The sequence below is a fragment of the Eptatretus burgeri genome, chromosome 12, assembly GCF_056783735.1.
Source record: "Eptatretus burgeri isolate ZD-2024b chromosome 12, Ebu_testis_v1, whole genome shotgun sequence".
Taxonomy (NCBI): Eukaryota; Metazoa; Chordata; class Myxini; order Myxiniformes; family Myxinidae; genus Eptatretus; species Eptatretus burgeri.
In genome coordinates, this window is record NC_140972.1 from 20,938,104 (window position 1) to 20,962,527 (window position 24,424).

The 24,424-nt window shown below is 35.7% G+C and overlaps 1 protein-coding gene across 2 annotated transcripts in view; it reads right to left on the reverse strand.

Annotated features, from left to right (window-relative positions):
• LOC147015219 (uncharacterized) overlaps nt 1-22,351 on the reverse strand; it is a 189,349-nt gene extending 166,998 nt beyond the window's left edge. For both annotated transcript variants that reach the window (XM_085849781.1, XM_085849780.1), the window contains exons 1-3: nt 21,766-22,351; nt 21,268-21,509; nt 16,641-16,759 (exon numbers count right to left, since the gene is read on the reverse strand). In XM_085849781.1, the coding sequence (XP_085705907.1) occupies nt 16,641-16,759; nt 21,268-21,433 (285 nt within the window). In that variant the 5' untranslated portion in view covers nt 21,434-21,509; nt 21,766-22,351. The remainder of the gene's footprint in view (nt 1-16,640; nt 16,760-21,267; nt 21,510-21,765) is intronic.
• Nucleotides 22,352-24,424: the final 2,073 nt, after the last annotated feature.

Sequence of the window (24,424 nt, forward strand, 5' to 3'; positions counted from 1 at the left end):
AGGAAACCACACCCACCAGTCTTTCTCTATAAAAGCTTCAAACCCAGGCTCCATTTTAAACATTTGTTCTTGCTGGCAATGGTGTTCTGTGTGCTTGTCTCAAACTCTCTGTCTTCTATGGAACTAAACCTTCAAGTTGATGAACTGGATTCAAACCTCTTATCTATTGAGGTAAGATTTTTTATTTTCCTATTTTCAAACTTTGATTGAAGCATACTCATTTAATAATTAAATAACTTAATTAATACATTATTATTTTCTCTCACAGGAAATTGTATCTGAAAATACTGCTTTTGCTACAACTTGGGGGAAATTGTTGGCTTGGTTGAAGACCTTGAGTGGGATGACTTTAGTGTTCCTTGGAACTCTCTGTCTTCTATGGAACTAAACCTTCAAGTTGATGAACTGGATTCAAACCTCTTATCTATTGAGGTAAGATTTTTTATTTTCCTATTTTCAAACTTTGATTGAAGCATACTCATTTAATAATTAAATAACTTAATTAATACATTATTATTTTCTCTCACAGGAAATTGTGTCTGAAATACGAAATGAAAATACTGCTTTTGCTACAACTTGGGGCGAAATTGTTGGCTTGGTTGAAGACCTTATGAGCGACCAAGACCCACAGAACGAGTTCGTCCTTGATGACCCAACCAAAGAGTTATACCTTGGAGACCAGCAAAATCCTGAAAAAGAGTTTTACAGCAATAGTACTCATTGTGAGTTATCAAGACAATACCCACTGAACAAGTTATACCTTGATGAGCCAGAATACAAGTTTTACCTTGGAGACTCACAAATTTTGAAAAAATCAGTAAATGAGTTCTGCCTTGATGGTTTAAATAACTACCTTGGAGACTCAGGAAAAGGGTTTTGCCAAGATGGTTCTAAATATGGGGCCTACCTTGGAGACTCACAAATTTTGAAAAATCAGTAAATGAGTTCTGCCTTGATGGTTTAAATAACTACCTTGGAGACTCAGGAAAAGGGTTCTGCCAAGATGGTTCTAAATATGGGGCCTACCTTGGAGACTCACAAATTTTGAAAAAATCAGTAAATGAGTTCTGCCTTGATGGTTTAAATAACTACCTTGGAGACTCAGGAAAAGGGTTCTGCCAAGATGGTTCTAAATATGGGGCCTACCTTGGAGACTCACAAATTTTGAAAAAATCAGTAAATGAGTTATCCTTAAGAGACTTTGTAAGTTGGTTTTACTTTGAATACTTGAAATGTGGGTTCTGGATTGATAACTCACAATGTGATACATATCTTGGAAACTCAACGGGAATGTGGTTATACCTTGAAGACTTGGAAAGTTGGGTTTATGTTGGACACTTGAAACTTTTTTGGGGGCTTTTATTTATTTATTTATTTATTTATTATTATTATTATTTTATTTATTTATATTTTGGAGACTTTTGGAGTTGCTATCACTCTTTGGGATCTAAACCTATCGATGTAGTTCTTTGTCGGATGGTGCTTGATGGGAGCAAGATCAAGAAAGTTCTGGGAAGAAAGTGCAGGCTTACTCCCTCTTTCTACGTCATCAAACCTGAAAGCCTTAAAAGACAGAATTGGAAGAAGAGAAAAACAAAAAATATACATTGTTCGTTCTGGGAAGAAAGTGCAGGCTTACTCCCTCTTTCTACGTCATCAAACCTGAAAGCCTTAAAAGACAGAATTGGAAGAAGAGAAAAAAAACAAAAAATATACATTGTTCGTTCTGGGAAGAAAGTGCAGGCTTACTCCCTCTTTCTACGTCATCAAACCTGAAAGCCTTAAAAGACAGAATTGGAAGAAGAAAAAAAAAAAACGTAAAAATATATATATATAGGTGGAAATCTCATTTTGAAAAAGACATTGTGTTGGGCGAGGATTGAGTTGGGGTTGAGATTTTGAATGTGAGGGTTGGGGTTGAGATTTTGAATGTGAGGGTTGGGACACACACACATACACATCAACAAACAAAAGTTAAGCCTTGACTATTCAGTTGAGGATTCTGTGTTTGGGGTTCACAGATCTAAGAACGTCCCCCTTGACACACATTATATACTGTTATACACCTCGGACTTGGCCCTCGAGTGTCCACAACGGTGTATAGTAGGAGGGAGTGAAGCGCCAACCTATTGCTCCCATTGCACACACACACAAACAAAAGTTAAGCCTTGACTATTCAGTTGAGGATTCTGTGTTTGGGGTTCACAGATCTAAGAACGTCCCCCTTGACACACATTATATACTGTAATACACCTCGGACTTGTCCCTCTAGTGTCCACAAAGGTGTATTATCTGCTTAGTTTTGTCTTTTGTAATTCCTGTGAATAAAATGAACCTAAAATCTCTTCCCCTTCCAAATCATATATTTTATAAGTCCAAGGAACTGTATCTATTACATCAACAATTTTAAAAAGTTCTTTCGTCCATCGTTCAGTAAAACCCTTTTCAAAATGAGATTTCCACCTATATATTCTTACGATATCACCAACTTTGAACTTAGGTTTTCTGACATTAATCTCTTTTTCATATTTTAATTTTGTAAATGTTTCTGATGGCTTCATATTCGTTGACGTGTGAATCGTGTCATTATACTTATCCACAATATCCTGAATAAAAGATGACCATTGTTGTGAACCGAGTTGTGTGAATTTTTTATATAGTCTCTCTTTAAGGTACGATTAAAACGTTCAACAACAACTGCCTTCCCTTCATTAAAGGTACTGTATAATGTAATACTGTTATTTTTTAGAAAATTCATAAATGTCTTGTTATAAAACTCTCTACCCTCATCAGTCCACAATTTCTTAGGTTTTCTCTTACTTTTATTAAATATCTGTTGAAAAGCTAACATAAGAGTATTACCTGTTTTGTTTTTTAAAGGGACAACCCACGCATATCTACTCCTCAAATCAATAACGGTTAAAGCATACTTGTACCCCTTATCATTATTGAGTTCAATCAAATCAGCAGACCAGATATAATCAACTTCCTTGGAATAAACTTTCCTTCTCTGAAACTTTGTGAATATTGGTTTATGTAATTCATCAGCTAATTGCTCTTCAGTCTTAATGGCATCATTAGAGCCTATAAGTTTTTTGAATTTCCAAGTCCAAGTTTCAATTTAGCACTAATCATCTTCTTCACGATGAACCTATCAACTTTTTCTCTCAAGGTTGGATTTTGTATCAGAGACAAATTATACAACATTTCTCTATCGGCTTCATGCTTTTCTTCCAACGTTGTGGTATTCCCATAATCAATATCGTGTCTCATGCACACTTCATCAACTCTATTGATTGGTTTACTCCAGGATTTAGGATTGTCTGCCTCATCTAATCTTTTATCTAAGTTTGTGCCTGGACCACAGAAAGAATAACCTGGAAGATGTAATTCCCTGGTATTCCAGTAGTTGTAAATTTACTTCCTGATAAAAACTTTTGTATATCTCCTCCGAGTTTGTGTTTGGAGATAAATTGATTTTTTTTTTGAACCACACACCGAACATATACCTTTTTGTATAACCCTGTTATTTTTACTTTTAATATATGAAATATTTTTAGTATTAGTTTTCTTTTTACATTTGAGACAATAACTCATTTATTTATGAGAAAAATTCCTGCAGAGTGCAAAACCCTTTTAGTTTCCAACATGCACATTTGAATCTTAATTTTTAAAACATAAAGAATCCTTAGAAATGCCTTCACTCTCTCCTCCATTTATTTAAGAAAAAACTTGAATTAAAATCCATATCTTGTCGATGCTAATAGTCTTGTCGAAAGTATTGCAAATAGACTTGTCAATTCTTTGTTTTCCTCCTCGGTGGGTTGAGTTATTTTCTGTAATACCACCAATCTTTTTGAATCTCACTGGTTTCCATATTTTGATATTTATTCATTCTCTCTCTTTCCTCCCTCTCTCTCTTCTCTCTTTCCTCCCTCTCTCTATTCTCTCTTTCCTCCTTCTCTCTCTTCTCCTTTTCCTCCTTCTCTCTCTTCTCCTTTTCCTCCTTCTCTTTCTTCTCCCTCTCTCTCTTCTCTCTTTCCTCCTTCTCTCTCTCTTCCCTCTCTTCTTCAACTCCTTCCTCATCCCTTACTATACTTGAATCGTTTACACCCCATAGAATATTATACATATATTCATCAGGATTTCTTGTTATTCCTGTATCCAAAATAATTTTTTTACAACAGGATACCAATAAAATTTCTTTTGAATTTCTAAAAGAGCCTTACCTTTTCTTAACCTTATAATTTTTTCATTATTTAACATTCTAATTAAATCTAAAGTTGTCGGTTTATCAACATCAGCATAATGCCAATCTTTTATTGAAAATACCTCATTCTTATGTTGTAGAACATATTTATTAAAATACCGAATACCCTTTTCTTGAAGGTATGCTTGAACACAGAAATGATAATTTTCTTGAAGCCTTCTTGCTGTCATTTATGTATTAGAAATATATGTTAGAATAATATTATGGCACGAAACACCTCCCCATCTTCCCATAGTTAAATCATTTTGTATTTCCTTACTTATTATATATAATCCTGTTTTTTCTGTTTTCATGAGATAAACAAGGGCAAAACCATTATTATATTTACCCTTATTAAATTCTTTTATTTGTTGTTTACTAATCGTGGCTCCACAAAACTCATTCTCGATACCAAGTGGATAATATTCTTCCTTACGAGACTGATTTAATTGTTCCAGGTCTTCGAGGTTAATTTTAAATGACCAATTATACCCTAAATCATTCATATCATACCCCCATTGTTCTATTCTCATACAAACGATACGCCCTTCTTTATAAAAATTTATTTTAATTCGAACTGTGAATTCTGTATGACCTGGAGATAATATCAACACTTCTGTATCTTTAGAATACACAGCCGTTTTATTTAAGTATATATATTGTGATAAATCGCTTAATCTCACCAAGTCATTCGCGTCAGTCGGGCTTGGATAATTTTTTAATTTATAAGCATTTTTCATGTTAATATTTTTGTTTATATTATATTTATATCGTTCAGCCTGTGCCTTTGTGTAATAATTTGATAAATCAATATCCAGTTCTTGAGATACACCAAAGATAGAACCATCTTTACCAACATAAGTCATTTATATTAGATTAAAAATAATATCATAAAATTTTTTATTTTTGTTGAGTTGAAATAACACATATAGACATAATTGACCACAACACTTGGAATTTAATTCTTGGACTTGAAATGTTTGATAAACACCATTCTGTAAGAATTTTATGACTTCAACAGGTGGTGGAAGACCAAAACTATCAAAATAATATTTGTCTTGACTATTAAAAATACAAACCCAATGAGAACCGTTCCCATCATTATCTTCTAAGTTCATAATAATATTCTTTGTATGTTTCGACACATTTGTTAATTCATCTCTCATACAAATAACCACATTATGAATTTTTAATTTCTTACAATATTTGGCAAGTTGTAAATTTGATGTTGTATTCTTTCCAAATTCTTTCAACCACTCATCAATGCTCATTTATTTATTAGAAAGATATAATCCATTACCTCTTTTCGTTAATTTTACACCTGCTTGTGCTATAGAAGAAAGCATATCTCCAACTAACAATCTCGCTTTATCAGGCAGACCTTCAAGTTTTTCAGCAAAATCTACAATTACACCACTTCCACTAATTTGTTTCTCCAACTCTTTGTTATGTCTTTCCAATTCTTTTTGAGCCTGGAGTTGAGCCTTCCTTTCGTTGGCAGTTTTGACCGCTGTTGAAATACCACCCGTCAATGCTCCAACCGCACTTAAACCAGCAAATAAAGGAATTAGAAATGGGAGAAATCCTCCACTCGTCTCTCTTATTGAATATTTTTTCAACATTGGTTTTGTCATTTTAATTTTAAGTGAGCCAGTGTCATTCAAGATTTTAACCTGTTCTCTTGTGAGCAAAACATCAATTCTTACTGCTCCTTTTCTCTGAATTGTATTAACGTTAATCGTACAAGGCTTTTGATTTTGAACACAAGATGATAGTTTATGAAGATTGATTTGATTAACATATACCCCAGTTGGTACTTTGCCACTCATTTATTTAACAAAAAATTATGTGAGACTAATCATCACACCATTATCTGTATTAATCTGCAATTCTGTTTCTTCCAAAAGCAAACAATATGTATCAACTTCTTCACTCTCTCCTCTTTCAATGTATAGGGAAGTATCCACTCGATTAGACTTTATAGTTTCTTTTTGAGCGCTCAGGTCAAACGTATAGATTGTATACAAACTTTTAAATGCTGTCATATCCAAAATAGGTTCTTTATTTCCATTACTTTCACACACCTTTTGGTAAGACTTGTATGCTTCAGCAAAATCATTTTTTTCCCAATTAATTTCCAATCTATCTCGTGGATAAAATGTTCCATCTAGAGAAACGCGAAGTTGTTTCACCTTAGCATTATCACTCAATGCATTATTCTTATCAGTCGCAGTATCACCATCTGGCTTTTTAAAAATCATCCACAGATATCGTGGCTTTCCTTCCAGAACACCCAAATTCCACGTGTAAGTAGTTTGATTGAGTTTAACGTGTTGACATCTTCTTTTGAGGTATGATACACTGAGTGGTTTTTTTGAGTTAAGTCTTCGATTCAACATCTCTTCTGTTTTAAGATTAGGAGTATATTCACTGATATACCAACTCATCTCCTCAATTACAAATTTATTCTGATCACCAAAAGCATTACCAACACCAAAAAGCAATCTATTTTCATTATCATTCCTTTGTAGTTGAAATCTAATTTTAAGACCATACAGAACTTTATCATAATCACAAAATCCAAATATACCTTTAAGAGGAACTGCCACAGTAAAACTATTTTCTGCTTTTGTATCATCATTATACATTCCTTTCCTTTGAATATATCCAGGGTCTGTGTTTGTTCCCGTTGACATATCAGGAATAAAACCTTCGACAGACCCCTTTCCCATTCTATCACTGAATGTATAGAGTGTAAATTTCATCATTTCAGATACAGCAGAGACATAATCAACCGCTTCAACTTCTTGTGTTCCAATATACAATCGCACACTATCAAACATTTTCCAGAAGAAATCATTTACAAGTGTAGCGTTTGTGTTATTCCCAGCCTTAGTGAATTTAAATTTACACAACAAGAAACTTTCGGAGAGATTCAAATAGGTTTGTTGATTATTTATTTCAAAACTTTTTGTACCATTTGTATTCCAGTCTGTTCCAGTTATTGCATTTACCTTGAAGTAATCTTCTTTTTTAGTGGAGTTTGAGATAATAATAGTATCATCCAAATCATAGATACTATCAATTGCTTCCATACTTGTATTTATTTAGGAAAAAGATGTTAAAACTTTTGAAACCCTGATCCAAGTATTTGAATTATTTTCTGTCGTTCTTGGGGGACAACTGAGTTTTACCTTTCTTAATTTCTTTTATTGCTTGTAATTTATGAGATTCTTTCTGAGCATCTTTTATACTCTTTACAGCACCTGCTACATTTCCCACAGCAGAAGCAGTTGAACCAATTAGGTCTTTATGTTTAAGAATAGTTGAACCAATACCCATGAGAGTATCAATTATCCCATCTCCTCTAAATTGATGTCCGACACCCCTTTGTCTCTTAGGTTTATAGTATCCTCTACCAAGATACATACCTTCACCCTTGTAGTACGGGGAAAGGAACATCCCATCCCCTGTAATTATTTTATATTTTCCCAACTCGTGCTTCCTCACAATAACCATCGTATTTATTTATTGAAAAACTTCACGTAGGTGAATTCTGATGGATATAACTTCTCCATTAAAAGAGATCACACGATTATCTTGGTCGGTTATCCTAAAATTTACTCTGTGTATGGTTTTTCCTGACACAGGTAGATAAACCAAATTTTTAGGCTCCATATTGAATTTATAACCAATTGGGGTTGAGTATGCGCTGAATGAAAATATTGTATTTGTTTTTAATCCATCATTATAAGCACCATCAATCAAATCACAGTGAATTAACACCGAATTTATTCCTGAGGATATTTGAATGACATTATCACTGTAAAACGTCCCATTAGTTTCAATCTTTTTGAGGAGAAACCTAATAACTCTCTAAATGAATTATCAATTGTGAAATCAACCTTGTAGTTATTTTTAACTTTAATCGTTGATTTTGAAGTATGTTTTTGAATGTTTATAACAATATTTTTTGGTTCATCACCCTGTTCTTTCATAAGACGAGCAATTTCGGAAGATATTTGAGAAATCTCGTATGCTCCGGGTGAGACTGTTATCGTTTTGTATCCACTTCCCGGATTATAACTAAACTTGTCATTTTTCTCGGTTATATTAAATAAGGTATTATAAGTCTCCATGGACAATAAAGATGCCTCATATTCTTTTGTTGTGTCAAGTTGTAGTGGGTATGGGAATGAAGATGTGTGGTCGCTTGTTGTGAAATTAAAACTCAGGATTGTGCTTCTCATCTTATTTAATATGAGTTAAAATGTCTTTATATTGAGATTTATTAATTATTTTCATGTTCATCAACTGGTCTAAAATGGCTGATGCTTCATTAAAACAATTGTTATTTCCAGCCTTCTTACTGCCGAACAACAATAACAGTCTATTAACTAATTGCGATGGGTCATTTGGAAGAAAACTAATACCTGAACCAAGGATACTTAAAGCCTGAATAATGTGTTTCTCCTTCTCATTCTTCCTACTTTTACCAGAAAGAATAACCTTATAATTTAGAGTGTTCAGCAAATCAATATATACTCTATCATCATTATTTTCCATATCCAATGGTTTATCAATATACTTTGATTCATCCCTCACAGTTGAACCTTGTCTTCCATCTTTTGTGAGAAGAAACATTAATCTCGGAGTTAGTTTAACAGGGGTTGAGCAGAACTTAAGAACCTTAATTCATCATTAAATATCAATACCTTTTCTTGAACAAGATGAAATATTGCTGGTTGTTCTGTTGGAATGAGTCCTGCTTTGGTTTTTGAATCCGCTGAATATTCATTGTTTTGAACAGCATTCACAATATAATCAGGGGTTGATTAATCTCTTCCAGTTGTTGAAATAAACCTTCATCATCATATTCTAATTCTCCTAAATGCTCTAATTCTTCCTCCGTCATTTGACTGAAATCTTTTAACATTTGAAGCTTTCTAGGAGTATATTCTACTGTGGGAACTGTGGAAACATCTTTCATTTTTTCTTGGGAAGTTTTTAAAAGTGGTTTAAAAAATTTCTCTTGTTTTTTTCAAATGCTTCTTCGCCCGTTAGTTTCTGTCTGCGTTTCTTCTTTATGTCTTCCTGTTGTTTTACAACTTTTGAAACCAACTCTTGATGTTCCTTAAATCTTCTTGCTCTTTCTTTTGTATCCATTTATTTATTGTAAAATATCATTTAATGAATTGTAAAGATCAACAGGGAAATTTTCCTTTTCTTCATCATTCAAGTAGATGTGTTCAAATAAATCCTTTTCTTTAAATATTTCATCAAATTCTTTATTAACATTAATGCGAGTTGTAATTTCTTCTTCACTAATCCTTGCATCTCTGCTTTTCATACGTTTGTGTTGAGTTTCTTCATCAACATCAAAACCGAATGATAAAATCTTCACTCCGCTCAGATATTTAATAATTTGTCTCGTTCCTTCTGGATTAGTTTCTAATATCCCAACACCACCAGATTTTAGTTTCTTTAACTCACTCTTACAATGTGAATATTTTGTTGTACCAAGAGAAACCTCCTCAAATATTTGTCCTTCATTCCTCAATCGCATATGTTCCTCCACTGAAATATAGTGATAATCTTCACCTTTTACTTCTCCAGGTCTTATTGCTCTAGTTGTTGTTGATACAATGCGTATCACGGGGTGTTTTTTAAGTAAATTTACAATATTCTCATTTGTACTACACAAGAACCTTGATTTATGAAAGTTTTTTCCAGAAGCAGATTTACCCACAAGATTTATAATAATAGTTGTCATTTATATATGTAATTGTTTATAAAACAAAAAATATATCCCTTAATATCTCATCTTGTTTCACAACAATATATTTATATTTTTCAGTCGTGTGCTTCATATAATCCTCAAATTTCTTTTTACTACATAATGTAGAACAATTATCTCTCCAAAAATTATTGATATCTATTGAATTTAACTTGAATAAAATAAAAGTATTAGCATTGTTTCTGATGGAACGACGAGGAAGTTGAAAGTACGATTGACTAAGATAAATACAATTACAAGAAGAATGTCTCCCTCTTGTGTAGTAGCTGTCCATTACCGTTTGGTTTCTCTCATTAACACAATCATCAAAGATAACGAGGTTCTTTTTTGATTTATCCAAATCTTGGGGAGACGGTATATCATCCGTATTATCACTAAGAATACAAGTTATAAGATTTGATTTCTTTTTACATCTCTGTGTATCACAAAATAGTTGAATTATATCTTCAATGTTATAATCATTTAGGTTTTTTTGACGTTTAAATAAACCTATTATATCTTCTTTTGAAGACCAGCATTAAAACCTTGTGAGAGTAGTTGATACTCTGGTTGAAAACTCGACTTTGTGAAAATTATTAAATTATCATAATCTAAAAAGTTGGGAGTGAGGAGCATTTTTAAAAGTAAGCAGGTTTTTCCACATCCACTTGAACCAACTATGAGACATCTTAATGAATTTGGGAGATTTTTATGGTTGTTAAATTTTATCTTATTTTCCCAAATAGGTAAAAAATCATTCATTTATATATTTGAAAAACAGGTTATTTAATTTATTATTGGCTTTTTTAGAAACTCTATATTTTATCCTAAGTTCAGGTTTAATTTCAAGATAATCCATTATTTTATTTATACAATATCTTGTGTTGATATTTCCCTCAAAATTACATCCATGAATAATATACAACAACAATCCTTTGAACATTTCTCTTATACGTTCAGTTTCTTCCCTTGTAAGGAAAGGTGTGTTATCATCCTCATACTTTACATTCATTTCTCTAATCAATCTTGTAAAGTAATTCATTTTTGGTGTAAATCTAAAAGAATTATTTTCCTTTTTATATTTTTTATTATCATTAATTAGAAGATAATCACAGAATATACATTGTTTATAGGCTTTTGACTCTGTGTTTAATCCCTGTCTTTCACACGCAGGACAATTCTCAAATTTGTCATATGGAGAATCAGGAAAGTCTAGCATATTTATAAAGTAAAACTTTACTTAAACTGAAATTCATCTATACTTTCAGTTGTATATTACCATCGATATCGATATACTTTTTTCATTATCAGATTCAACGACAACATTTTTTATATTAAAGGTAATTTTAAAATTATCGTTAACTACTATTGAACGAAATGTCATTTCACCTGATATATTAACATCCTTTATTTCATCAAGATTTACATCTTTAGGGTTGTTGAAAAAAATACAAATTTCTCCTTGCATATTACAGATGGTCTTATCTTTTCTTTCTAAAGCTTCATCCATGAGGTTTTTGTTCTTTGATACTTTTTCTTGTTTCATTGCTTTTTCTAGTTTTGAATATATTACTAGAAGGAGAGGAGAAACTTTTGTTAGAGATACTTTAATTGATGTTCTACCAGGTATACTAAAAGCCCTTCCACTGAAGGAAATTGAAGAACTCATATTATTTACCATAATAGTTTTTATCCAATAGTTGTTATATTTATCTTTGTTCAATTTTACATCCTTGACATATTTCTCAGTATCTTTAACAGATGAAGAGATTGATTGAAACTTGTCTTTTGTGTCTTGAAACATTGTATTTATTAAGTGAAAAAGTTGGAGGATAAAATGTTTTTAAGCACAGATTCACCTATAAATTAAACGAAATTTTCATCAAGAAAATTTTAGTTTAAGCAAAGTTTTATTCTATAAATATGGTGAATACAACGTACTGCGATGTTTGTAATCACGAATATAAACATTATAGAAAACACCTCCGAACCAACAAACACACATTTAATCTATTTCATCAAATATCTCCTCTTGAGTTGGAAAGAAAACATTGTGATATCTGTTCAAAGGATGTTTTGAAGAGTAGTTATAATCAACATCTTCAATCACAAAAACACAAGAAAAATGAGTTTAAAGTAAAGGGAGACTATTATATTAAAAACACTGATGAGGCATTTAAAGGGCATATAAAAATAAGGATTTTTCAATTTGGAGAACCCAGTCCATCATCAATAGCTGAATCAATTGAAATAGTGAAACCCGATGTTGAAAAATTTATTAAAAAGACATTAAAAGAAATAAAAACTTTAAAGTTTTATATGGGAGTGAAAATGAATATGAAAAGACAAGATGAAGAACAAACTCCTTATATGAGAACAGATCTTCATTTTATAACATCATTTCAAGATTTTTTGAATAGTGGGGTTTATGAAGAACTATCAAGACAAGAGGAGGATGTTGATAATACAGTGGTAGGAAGTGGATTCAATATTAAAAAATCATCTTTTTAGATATACACATTCTAAAATCAAACCCTCTTAAAGCTTCTTCTTATATTGAATTACCAAAAGAAATAAAACTAAAGAAGGCAGTTGTTAATATTAAGAACAATGATAATAAATGTTTTCTCTGGTCTGTTCTTGCTCACTTACATCCACCAAAATGTAATTCAGAAAGAGTAAAACAATATATGAAATATGAGAATACCTTGGACATTAAAGATTTTAAATTCCCAATGCCATTAACAGATATTCCTAAATTTGAGAAAAAGAATAATCTTTCTATTAATGTATATGGATTAACGGATACAAACAAAATTCAAATATTAAAAATTTCAAACAACTATAAAAATGAAGAAACACACATTGACCTTTTATATTTTAGTGTTGGAAAGAATTCACATTACACATACATCAATAATTTATCAAGATTAATCTCTTCTCAGGTATTCAGAACAGCAAACAAAATATATCCTTGTAAGCGATGTCTTAATTCATTTCATACAAAAGAACGATTAGAACAACATTCAAAATATTGTAGTAATCATAAATCAGCTGTAATTACAATGCCTAAACCTGGTGAAAAGATTTATTTTGAAGATTATAATAAATCTATCATGCACCCATTTGTGATATACGCTGATTTTGAATGTATCCTTAAAAAGATAAATACTGCTTCTCCTAATCCAAAAGAACCATATACAAATAAATATCAAAAACATATTCCTTGTGGTTTTTGTTATTATATCAAATCATCTGTTGGAGAAAAGTATAACAAACTTGAACATTATCGTGGAAAAAATGCTTCACAAGAGTTTGTAAAACGATTAGAAAAGGATTGTATAAGACTCACTAAATTAATGAAAGAAACAAATGAACCGATGAAATTAACCAAAGAAGAAAAATTAGAATTTAGAATGAACAATATCTGTCATATTTGTGAGGGGAAAATTAAGGAGTCTAAAGTTAGAGACCATTGTCATCTTACTGGTAAATATAGAGGTCCCGCTCATTCCTGTTGTAATCTTAATTATAAATTACCTTCTTTTATTCCAGTCTTTCTTCACAACAGCGCCAACTATGATACACATCTATTTATAAATGAACTTTCAAAAACACCAGGGAATATTTCTGCTATAACAAACACAAGTCAAAAGTATATTTCATTTTCAAAAATGATATTCACAAAACCTATAACTCGTATTAGGTTTTTAGATTCTTACAAGTTTATGGGAACACCACTAGCCTACCTCGCATCAAATCTAAGCTCCACAGACTCTTTTCCAAATCTTAATTCATTCTTTCCAAAAGAGGAAATTCTCACTAAAGAGGAAATTCAGATTAAAGATGAAATTCTGATTAAAGAAGGAATTCTTACGAGAGAGGAAATTCAAACAAGGAATGAAATTCAAAGTAAAGAGAAAATTCTTACAAGTAAGGGAATTTATCCTTATGATTATATGGATTCATTTATGAGATTTAAAGAAACACAACTTCCTTCAAAAGAAAGTTTCTATAATAACCTTTATGAAGAAGAGATAAGTGATAAGGAATATAAACACGCACAAGAAATATGGAAAATATTTAAGATAAAGAACCTTGGAGAATATCACGATTTATATCTAAAAACAGATGTTTTATTGTTAGCTGATGTGTTTGAAGCTTTTAGATCACTCTGTCATAATAAAAATTGTTATGGGTTAGATCCTGCCCACTATTTCACAGCTCCTGGTTTAGCTTGGAGTGCAATGTTGAAAATGACAAAACAAGATATAGATTTAATCAGTGATGTGGATATGCTTTTGATGATTGAGAAGTCCAAGAGAGGTGGAATATCACAAGTATGTTCAAAAAGATATGCTAAAGCAAATAATAAATATCTCCCAAATTATGATAGTGAAAAAGATAGTAATTATTTGATGTATTTTGATGCTAATAATTTGTATGGATGGGCAATGTCTCAATCTCTACCTTATGGTAAATTAGAGTGGGTGGAAGAAAAGAATTATGAAAAGGCTTTGATGAATATTGTTATTTCTTCTCAAGAGGAATTGAATGACGAAGAAGAAGGTTATTATTTTGAAGTTGATTTGAGGTACCCGAGTGATCTTCATAATAAGCATAAAGATCTTCCTTTTGCATGTGAGAAAGAAACTCCAAAGAAAGAATGGTTAAGTGATTATCATAAAAGTTTTAATATTAAAGGTAAATCAACAGAAAAGTTATTAACAACATTCTATGATAAAGAGGGATATGTTTTGCATCAGAGAAGCTTAAAACAGTTTTTGAGAGAAGGATTGAGAGTAGCTAAAATTCATAGAGTTTTAAAATTTAAACAAAGTCCTTGGGTGAAAAAGTATATTCAATTCAATACAGATATGAGAGCAAATACAAAAGTAAAATTTGAAGGGGACTTTTATAAATTAATGAATAATGCTGTATTTGGAAAGACTATGGAAAATGTTAGAAACAGGCAAAACATTAGATTCGCAACATCTTGGAAAGAAGCTTCGAGATTGATAAATAAACCAAGTTTTGAGAGAGAAGAGGTTTTTTCAGAGAACTTTTCTGCAATTCATATGAAAAAGGAAAGTATTGTAATGGATAAACCAATTTATATTGGAACAGCAGTTCTTGATTTATCAAAGATATTGATGTATGATTATTTGTATAATGACTTAAAGAAAGAGTATGGTGAAAATGTTTCATTGTTGTATATGGATACTGATAGTTTTATCCTAGATATAAAAACTGATGATGTTTATGAAGATATGAAGAAAAATATTGGAGTATATGATACAAGTAATTTCAGCAAGAAGAGTGAGTTATTTTCCAAAAAGAATGAAAAGGTTATTGGTAAGTTTAAGGATGAGTTGGGTGGAAAAGTAATGAGTGAGTTTATTGGATTGAGAGCAAAGGCATATGCTTATAAGTATGGTGAACAGATTGATAAGAGGTTAAAGGGAATAAAGAAATATGTAATAAAGAAATCAATAACTTTTAGAAATTATTATAATTGTTTGATGAATAAGAAAGAAGAATATAGGAAAATGAATACAATAAGAAGTTATAAACATAACATATATAGTGAAGAAGTAAATAAAAAGGCATTAGGAGCCTTTGATGATAAGAGATTTATTTTAGATAATGGAATAGATTGTGTTCCATATGGATATTGTATGATAGAGTGTATAAAATAGATTATGTTTTAACGATGGGAAGATGGGTTAGGGTTTTTAAGGGCTACCGCCGCGTTTTTTCACAATATATAAATGGTTAAACCAAGTATTAATCAAACTAAAGAGTGGAGAAAATCTCAGTCTTGGTATATAAATGGAAAACATAATGAATGTGAAAAATATCAAATAAGTCTTATTGAAAAAATAACTAAAACAAAGGTAAATAAAACAAATAAGCGAATTAATTTAAAAACTAGTAAGTTAGAGGATGTAAAGAAAAAAATGAATATCCTTGAATGGACTGAAAACTTTGATGGTTATCAATTGAACAATGAAAAAACAATTTACTATAATCTCAAAATGATATGTGGCTCAGGAGGTGGTCAAACAAGAGCATTAAGAGAAGTTTATCATTTCGTAATGGCACAAAAGGGGTATCTTAAAAAATATAAAGATTCAAATGTTTTGTTTGTCAATATTTTAGATGGGGATTATTGTGCAAAGAAAATTAAACTATTGAAGGAATTTGAGAATGAACAAATCTTTATAGGTTCAATGAGTGAGCTGTTCAACCCTCAGGTGTTCAATTCAATGAGGTTCAACCTCCAAGTTAAAAGGGGAGACAAATAAATATACCTTGGGATAAAAAGGGGATTTATTTTTAGGGAAAAAAAATATAAATCGCTGAAAATCCCCCATTCATTTACATGGGGAAAAGTGAGCCAGAATCAGTATTCTTACCCTACTTTCATACAAAATGGAGCATTGTCACAAGTATGTAACCTTCGTACCCTTGAAACTTTCTCCAATGAAGCGTTTTTTGAGCTGACCATCAAGTTTGTTGCAATTTATTTAGGGTTAGAGCAAATCAATGGTGAGTTAACTCGTGGGCATGATCTTAATCTCAATATGTGGCACAAATAACAATTCTTCATACCTGCATTTTGTGATCCAATCTGATATCCAGGATGTGTCGTGTGGATTTGTTTACCCTCTGTCGAAGGTTCGTAATCCACTCAAACTCGGAATCCCCGAGGGGGTTTCTATATGACGGACCTGCAATAAAAACAACAAACACTAAACAGAATAATTTATTCGCCTTCATCCGAAATATGTGGATTGACAGATATGCATTTCCTCACTTTTAATGGACAATGATAATTGAACGTTTATTTTCAAAGATGAACCAAAACTCGTGTGACACATGTGATCCCCAGGAAGGACAAATCACAGCACATCCGTTTGAAGCCAGTTTCGTCTTCGCATTCTGTTTAGTAATTCAGAATCTATCATTTTCATGTGGATAGATGTGTTGCGACTGTGAGTGAGAATAAGTTTATGTTCTTTCTTTTCATCACATTCTCAACTCAAACGATTTCTCACAACACAGACACACGGCACCGAAAACAAATTCCCACGTCCTTCTCTTCAGTGTTCAACCGCAAGCAAAGCTTCACCATTGAGAGGGGGGCGACGGAAAGTTTAAACTCCTTCCCAGCCCGAGACAGAACCTCCACAAAGGCCCCATATTGCCCAATTGAATTGCGTTGCCAGGTAGAAAGCAGAGACCCAGCCAATCAACACCAGGGGGTTGGCGACATCCCTCACCAGCTCGGACCAATGGTGAACCAAGAAGCCGTAAAACAAGGGTGGGGAAGGGGAATCAAAAGAAGAGATGCAGCAGATTTGAAAGCAGATTGGAGGAAATTGTAGCGAGATTTCAGATTTGCCCCTTTGCTCGCTTTCTTTCAACTTTCCTTTCCAACTTTCTTCTTCTTCACTTCATGATATTCCATATTTTTCTTGTCCTCAACATATTCTCATACTCTCTCTCCGTTTTACACCTCACTCACAGACGTACACACAGAGTCCGGCATGCCTTCACCTCAGCCCAGCTGTCATCACGCCACCACAGAGCTGCCTACCTCGCCTCAGCCCGAAAACATCGAGCGTCTCCACAGGACCAGGGTGCTAGCGGAGCGGAGGGAGGAGTCTGTGAGTGAGTGAGCTGGAGGCGAACCCGAACCGCTGAGCATTGGGGTGACCATAGCTTCATTCAAGTTGTGGAGGTGATTTGGGGGGAACATAGTAGACCCCTCACTCCCTCTTTCTTACGACTATTTCTCATCCCGCTTCCCACAGTTTCTCTCATTTATTCCGGTGCCTGGATCCATTTCAATAGAAGTGCTCGGTTATTGTTTAAAGGATCCGATGGCGGGTATATTGCGTAGGGGGCAAGAGGAATGCATCTGTACTTGTACATTTTTAATATTGCTTGCATTACCTTTCCTGATTATTCCTGCCATTTTCCAGTTTGAATTCCCCAACCGCCATTTCCTCCGCCAATTTCCTGCTTGTGTAATAAGTTGATGAAAGAGGACATCGTGTCTCGACTTATCCTGCTTGGGTTTGATCTCAGATCAGGCTTCTGAGGCAACTGGCCCAAGTGATTCATTGGTCTGATCGACGATAGAGTACGGCACGCAACGCTGGTTCACGAGGTCAATTGAAATTCCGAAAGCAGCTGCCGGCACGGTTCCTCCTTTTCCTCATTCATCGGATAGGTACGGGAAAACGACCCTGGATGTGAAGATCCAATCAGAGATGAGTGTTGCAGATGGTGTCCGTGGTATTTTGATGGACATGCCGGCCATCCGTCATTATCAGGGCCACGTCTGTGAGATTTGCTTCCTGAATGTTCAGAACTTTGTTTGGGGAAAAGTTTCCTTCTGAAACAGGATTTCTGAATCATCTGAACTTGCATTCAAACTTTTGTTGAACTCAATTCATCTCAATTTGAGTCTCACGAAATATTTAAAGAAAAAAAAATCTTTAACGTAATTTTAAAAGCCTATTTGATTCAGATCTTCATCGAAAATATACAACTTTGGAAATGACGTGTGAATGGTAAATGAGGGCTTTTGCGCATGTGCTGTGTGTGTTTTCAGTAAATCAGTTTTTCTCGCCGGGCACTTTTATCCCACCATTGCTGGAGTGTGAAGTGTGAATTCAAATAATCTTTTAAATATAATTTCAGCATTTAAACAGAAGTGGGAATTTTGAAATGGTGAACCAAGATTGTTGTGTTCCTGAATTCAAATTGGGCTCACGGAAATTTTGGAACAAAAAATATCCAAAGAAGAAAAGTGTGGGTTCGGACCATTTGCTTTCGGACAAACTCGCATCGGCCGTGATAAACAATTAACATGCGCGTGCGCACACACACACACACACACACACACACACACACACACACACACACACACACACACACACTCACTAACTTTTTGCAAACGACGCTAAAGCATAATTTATATTATGGCCCCGGAAACAAACAAGCAGTGTAATGTGACGGATCCCCCGGTCCAGGTCAGGGAGGCTTCTCGGACCGGCTTCCCGACCCATTACGGAAAGTCGATAAGACGCAGATAACTCTGGGGCACGGCGGACGCCATCTAAGATGATTAGTTCAGGTAGTGTCCTCGTGTGAAATTCCTGCATAACCTTACCTGCAAATTAATCCCCCCAGAGAGGGAACCATAATGTCAAATCCCCCCTCTGATCCATCAAGAACGGCCGAGCAACACCATAAGTGGGACATTGGTTAATGACTAACCGTAGTGAAATGGGGTATTACTTCAATCCACTATTTACACACTGGTGTCTAACCAAAAGAGAAAAGACAACTGGGCAGTTTGTCAAGTTTATAAAAGCAAAACACATATTTCCAGACTTATTTACAGAGCAAAAACAGTGTCACAAAGAAAGATCTTACCCTTAAGCATACAAGCCAATCAATACAAGTTATTATGTCAATCAACATAATATGATTTTCTGCATGTAGGTGCCTGTCACTCTGAGGAAACGAGATAAGAAAGAGAAAGAGACACAAACACATGAAAAGGCGGGGCTTGTTGAGGACGTTTCGCTCACCCGACGAAAGCCCATGGGGTTACGTTGGTCCCAACTTGAAAGGGGGAGGGGGAGGAAGAAGAGGGGGGTGATGATGTGGTGCACCATGTGAATGGAAGTACTTGGGAATGTTCATGGTGGGACAGTGGAAATCATGAATGCAAATCAGTCACCCATCCCTGAATGGGTCGAGAATGTAATTGTTGAGTCCTCTCGTGCATTCCTCGTGAACGAAGGAGAAATGTGGATAGAAAGCGAAAAGGAGTGAGTCAGTGTGTCCAGGGAAAACTCCACGGCTTGTCAGCTCGAGCAACGTGGCACCAGTGGCTTGCCTTCTCATGGCTTGCTTTTGCAACGGCTTGGTCTCGAGGGTTCAACTTACCTTTCAAATGTTTCCTGGATGCATACCAGCCCCGGAACTCTCCAGCCTTATCAAGCCCCTATTATAGAAGAGGCATGGTACGAGGGTCTGGCAGCTGTTTGTGCAGCTTCCTGAATGGTGCGCTCTCGTTGCCATGCGGTACTCATTGGTAAAGACCATGCTCCTGGAACAGAGTCGAGGCCAACTTTGCCCATATGCTGTCCTTTGTTCTGATGCTTCTTGCCATTGAGGAGGTTCGCATTTAAATCAATTGACAATTAGTTTTTTTAACATAAATTGGGTGTGTTTTTGAAAGCTTGTGCCGAGTCGGTGATCCACGATTGCGATACCGGTTTGAAAACGATACCGGTACAGCGATAGCGATGTATCGCGATTCTCGACCTGTTCCGATTACCAACCCTGATCACGCTTTAAAACAAAATCATTTTTAATACAAGTTGAAGTCGGAAGTAAAATATTCATTATCATCATGGAGAAAAAAAGCCCAGTTTGGGAATACTTTGAAAAATTACCATATGTCAATGATGTGTACGTCATGAATGTATACGTAATGGGCCATTGGACCATTGCGAATTTTTGGAACCTGCGGAAAGAAATTATTTATTATTTTTATTTTAAATAATACCGATATACGGGTATGATTCTACCGATATATTGATATCAAAAAAATCGATACCGATGGAGCCTATCGATGGTTGTTGGATTTGTAATGAACTGTCATATCGGTTTTGTAAAGTGTAATGTTGTCTGTTGCAATGTGGGCATGAATACGCCGCAAAGAGGTGTGGAGGAGAGGGTGGGATGGGAGAGAGAGAGAGAGAGAGACAGAGACAGAGACAGAGACAGACAGAGAGAGACAGAGAGAGAGACAGAGACAGAGAGAGAGAGAAAGACAGAGAGAGAAAGACAGAGAGAGAGAGAGATAATTTATTCTCCACGGGAAGCAGAAACACCTCCATGGATCGCTTCGTGTCGAGGTCGCCATTTCGTTTCCATCAACTTGTGAGTAACATTTCCACAAGTCATTACAAACACAAACGAACTTCGGTCACGTCCTCTTGTTCGTGGGTAAAATGGCGGATTCCTCACTCCGTGAACTCCGTGAATTACTTCACGAAACGGAACGAACTCGCCGTGTTTGGTTTAAACGGATCGGATTAAAACGGGACATTTTATGGACAAACAAACCGGGGATTTCCCCCCTCACTTGATATCTCCATTTACATTCACTAATCCCCGTCATGGCGGACACTCCACGAACCAGCCGTACCCTGTTCATGGACGGGGTTCCTTGTCCCTCGGTCGACCTTGTGGGGTGAACGTCTCGGTTTGAACCCAATCTTGTTTATCTCCTCGTTCACCTCTTCCCACCATTCCTGATTATCTTGTCCAGGACCCTCCACACGGCTCATCTTGACCACTTTGAACGATTCCATCTGTTGATCACCAAACTCGATGTTTCTCCTTCAGATCCCGAATCACAATGACCCCGCGTCACCAACTGCTCTTGTCCTGGTTCCGTTGTCATGGTGACAATGAGAATCAACATTTCTTTAACAATCCTCGTACCGTAAACAAGCTTCTCCAAATAAGTTATTTTTATCAAATGTACATTATTATTATTACTCAGGTTATACTTCCCATTGTAATCAAAACTACATTTTCACTTCATTAACTTTGCTGTGAATCACAAACATTTATTCATCTTTGTCTGATTAAAATTCCTCACGTTTTTAAGGGGGATTGAAACAGGACAAAGAAAACGAACCTGTTTAACGGAAAGAACCAAAAATAATTTCATAAATCTCCTGTTGTTCCACAAATTATCCACACGGTTTTAATGGTGATCTTGTCGCCTCAGTGACGTCACTCGAAACGCTCGAGCTCACGGAACATCTTTTCCCGCGCAATCTTCAGCAAATGTACATGGAAAATCTTTCAAATAAACTCTTTCCTTGTGTTTCTGTCAGATATTGTAACAGATTAATGGTGATAATGTTTTCATGGTTACCCTTGTAATTTCACCAACTGTTGGTGTTCACTCGTTTCACGGAGGCTTCGAACCTTCACTGAGACATCCGGTCCGGAAGGGGCGGAGCTTGTGAGACACGTCTCAGGCAGCTTCTTCTTCCGCTTCTTATTATTCTGCTTCTTGAAATTGGCCGCTTGGCTTCCGGTCGCTATTTTGTTGGGGTGCGGCTGTGCCGCTGATGCTGTGCCCCAACACCAGGACACGAGCACTTATTTCGCCAACCTCAGAAGGATCACAGGCTGAATCAACCCCATCTGGTGTTAATTTAGCATCTCACAGGGCTCAAATCCAGGAGCCGAAGATCCCAAGCCAGCTGACCGAACCACAAAGCCACCAGGCTGGAATGGGCGGCAACGAAGAGGCTTGCTCTGATTATTGCCTGTTTGGGAGGAGTGTGGCTTTGTTTACAATAAACCTTGGTGATGAACCCGAAGGAGTGAGACTGAGTTCTGGAGACATGACAGTTTCCCAGCACAATGGACATTCGTTTTGTTCATGAACATTAAATAACAGGCATGACAGGAACCACACAGTACGATGGGGTCGTTCCAAACACCGCCCGGACACTATTTTTTTCCCCCATTCACAACTGGTGTTGAGCTCAATTCCGCTGTTTCAATTTGAAGTCTGTAGAAATTAAATGAAGTAACGAACACCGCCTGGGGAAGTCCGGATATTAAATAAAATAAAGTTACCACCCAGAGACGGACAGAAATTAAATAAATTAAATAAAATAAAGTGACCACCCAGAGACGGACAAAATTAAATGAACATACGAACACCGCCTGGAGAAGTCCGGTCATTAAATAAAATAAAGTTACCACCCAGAGACGGACAGAAATTAAATAAATTAAATGAAGTTACAAACACCACCTGCAGAAGTCTGGAAATCAAATTCAATAAAATTACTCGCCGAAGACTCCGGAAATTGAATAAACTAGTGCGGTCCCGTCAGTGCGTAAACGACGACTGGATTGGGGCATTTTTCACCCCCCCCCCCACCTCTCTCGATCCTCCTCTCTCCCCCTCTCTCGTGCCAGTACCCTCTCTCGTGGGTGAGGTGTGCCAGCATGTGCAGCTTCATTCCTTCGCTCTCGTAGACAATGACTGGATTGGGGTATTTTTTCAATTACATCGGACCAACCGTATCATAAATGGCCATAACTTTGGAAACACCTGGGAAACATACTCAGGTCCCCAGCGTCAATTGTGACATCATATCAAACGAAGAAGAAGAATTGTGACGCCCCCCTCTCTCTCGCTCCCCCGAGTCTCGCACCTCCTCTCTCCCCCTCCTCTCTCTCGCCCCTCTCTCTCGGCCCCACTCTCACCCCCTCTCTCACCCCCACTCTCACAACCCCTCTCTCGCCCCCTCCTCTCTCCCACTCTCTTGAATTGTGACGCCCCGTCTCTCTCACCCCCCTCTCTCCCCGCCCTCTCTTGCCCGCCTTTCCCCCCCTCTCTCACCCTCCTCTATCCCCCCTCCTCTCTCGTTCCTCTCTCTCGCCCCCATTCTCAAACCTTAATATCAAACCTGGAAAAGCCACATCCACGGGTCCCCAACAATATTCCTGGAAAGTTTCAATCAGATCGGACCGTCAATCGTGCAAAAATAAATAAATAAATAAATAAATAAGCATTAATTGTGACGTCATTCGTGATGTCACAGCACCGAGTCTTGTCATTGGTCGACAGATAAATGGCCGTAACTTGGGAACCGCTCGTCCGATTGATATCAAACCTCGAAAAGGCACATCCGCAGGGCCCCGGCAATATTCCTGACAAATTTCAATCCGATCTGACCGGTGGTTCTCAAGAAACTGCGGCCGCAGACAGACAGACAGACAGACACACACACACACACACACACACACACACACACACACACACACACACACACACACACACACACACACACATTGCTGGAATTATAGATAGATTAAATGAAGTTACGAGCACCGCCAGGAGAAGTCTGGAAATTAAATAAATTAATTAAAGTTACCACCCGGAAACTCTGGAAATTAAATAAATTGAATAAAGTTGCGAGCACCGCCAGGAGAAGTCTGGAAATTAAATAGATTAATTAAAGTTACCACCCGGAGACGTCCAGAGGAATCTGGATATTAAATAAAGTACCGGTACATTCAAAGTACACTTCCCCATGCCAAATAAATAAATAAATAAATAACAAATCCTCCAGTGCACGGCACGGTCAGGGCAATTTCAGCGCCCGGAGATGCCACCCTGCAGCACATGGAGACGGAATTGGGAGAGTGCGGTGTACAATAATTAATTAATTAACTGCATAATTTAAATAAATAAATAATCGCAAAATAAATAATTTCTTCTTTGCGAATGGCAAACCCAAACCACCATTGTTTCGTCATATCTATAA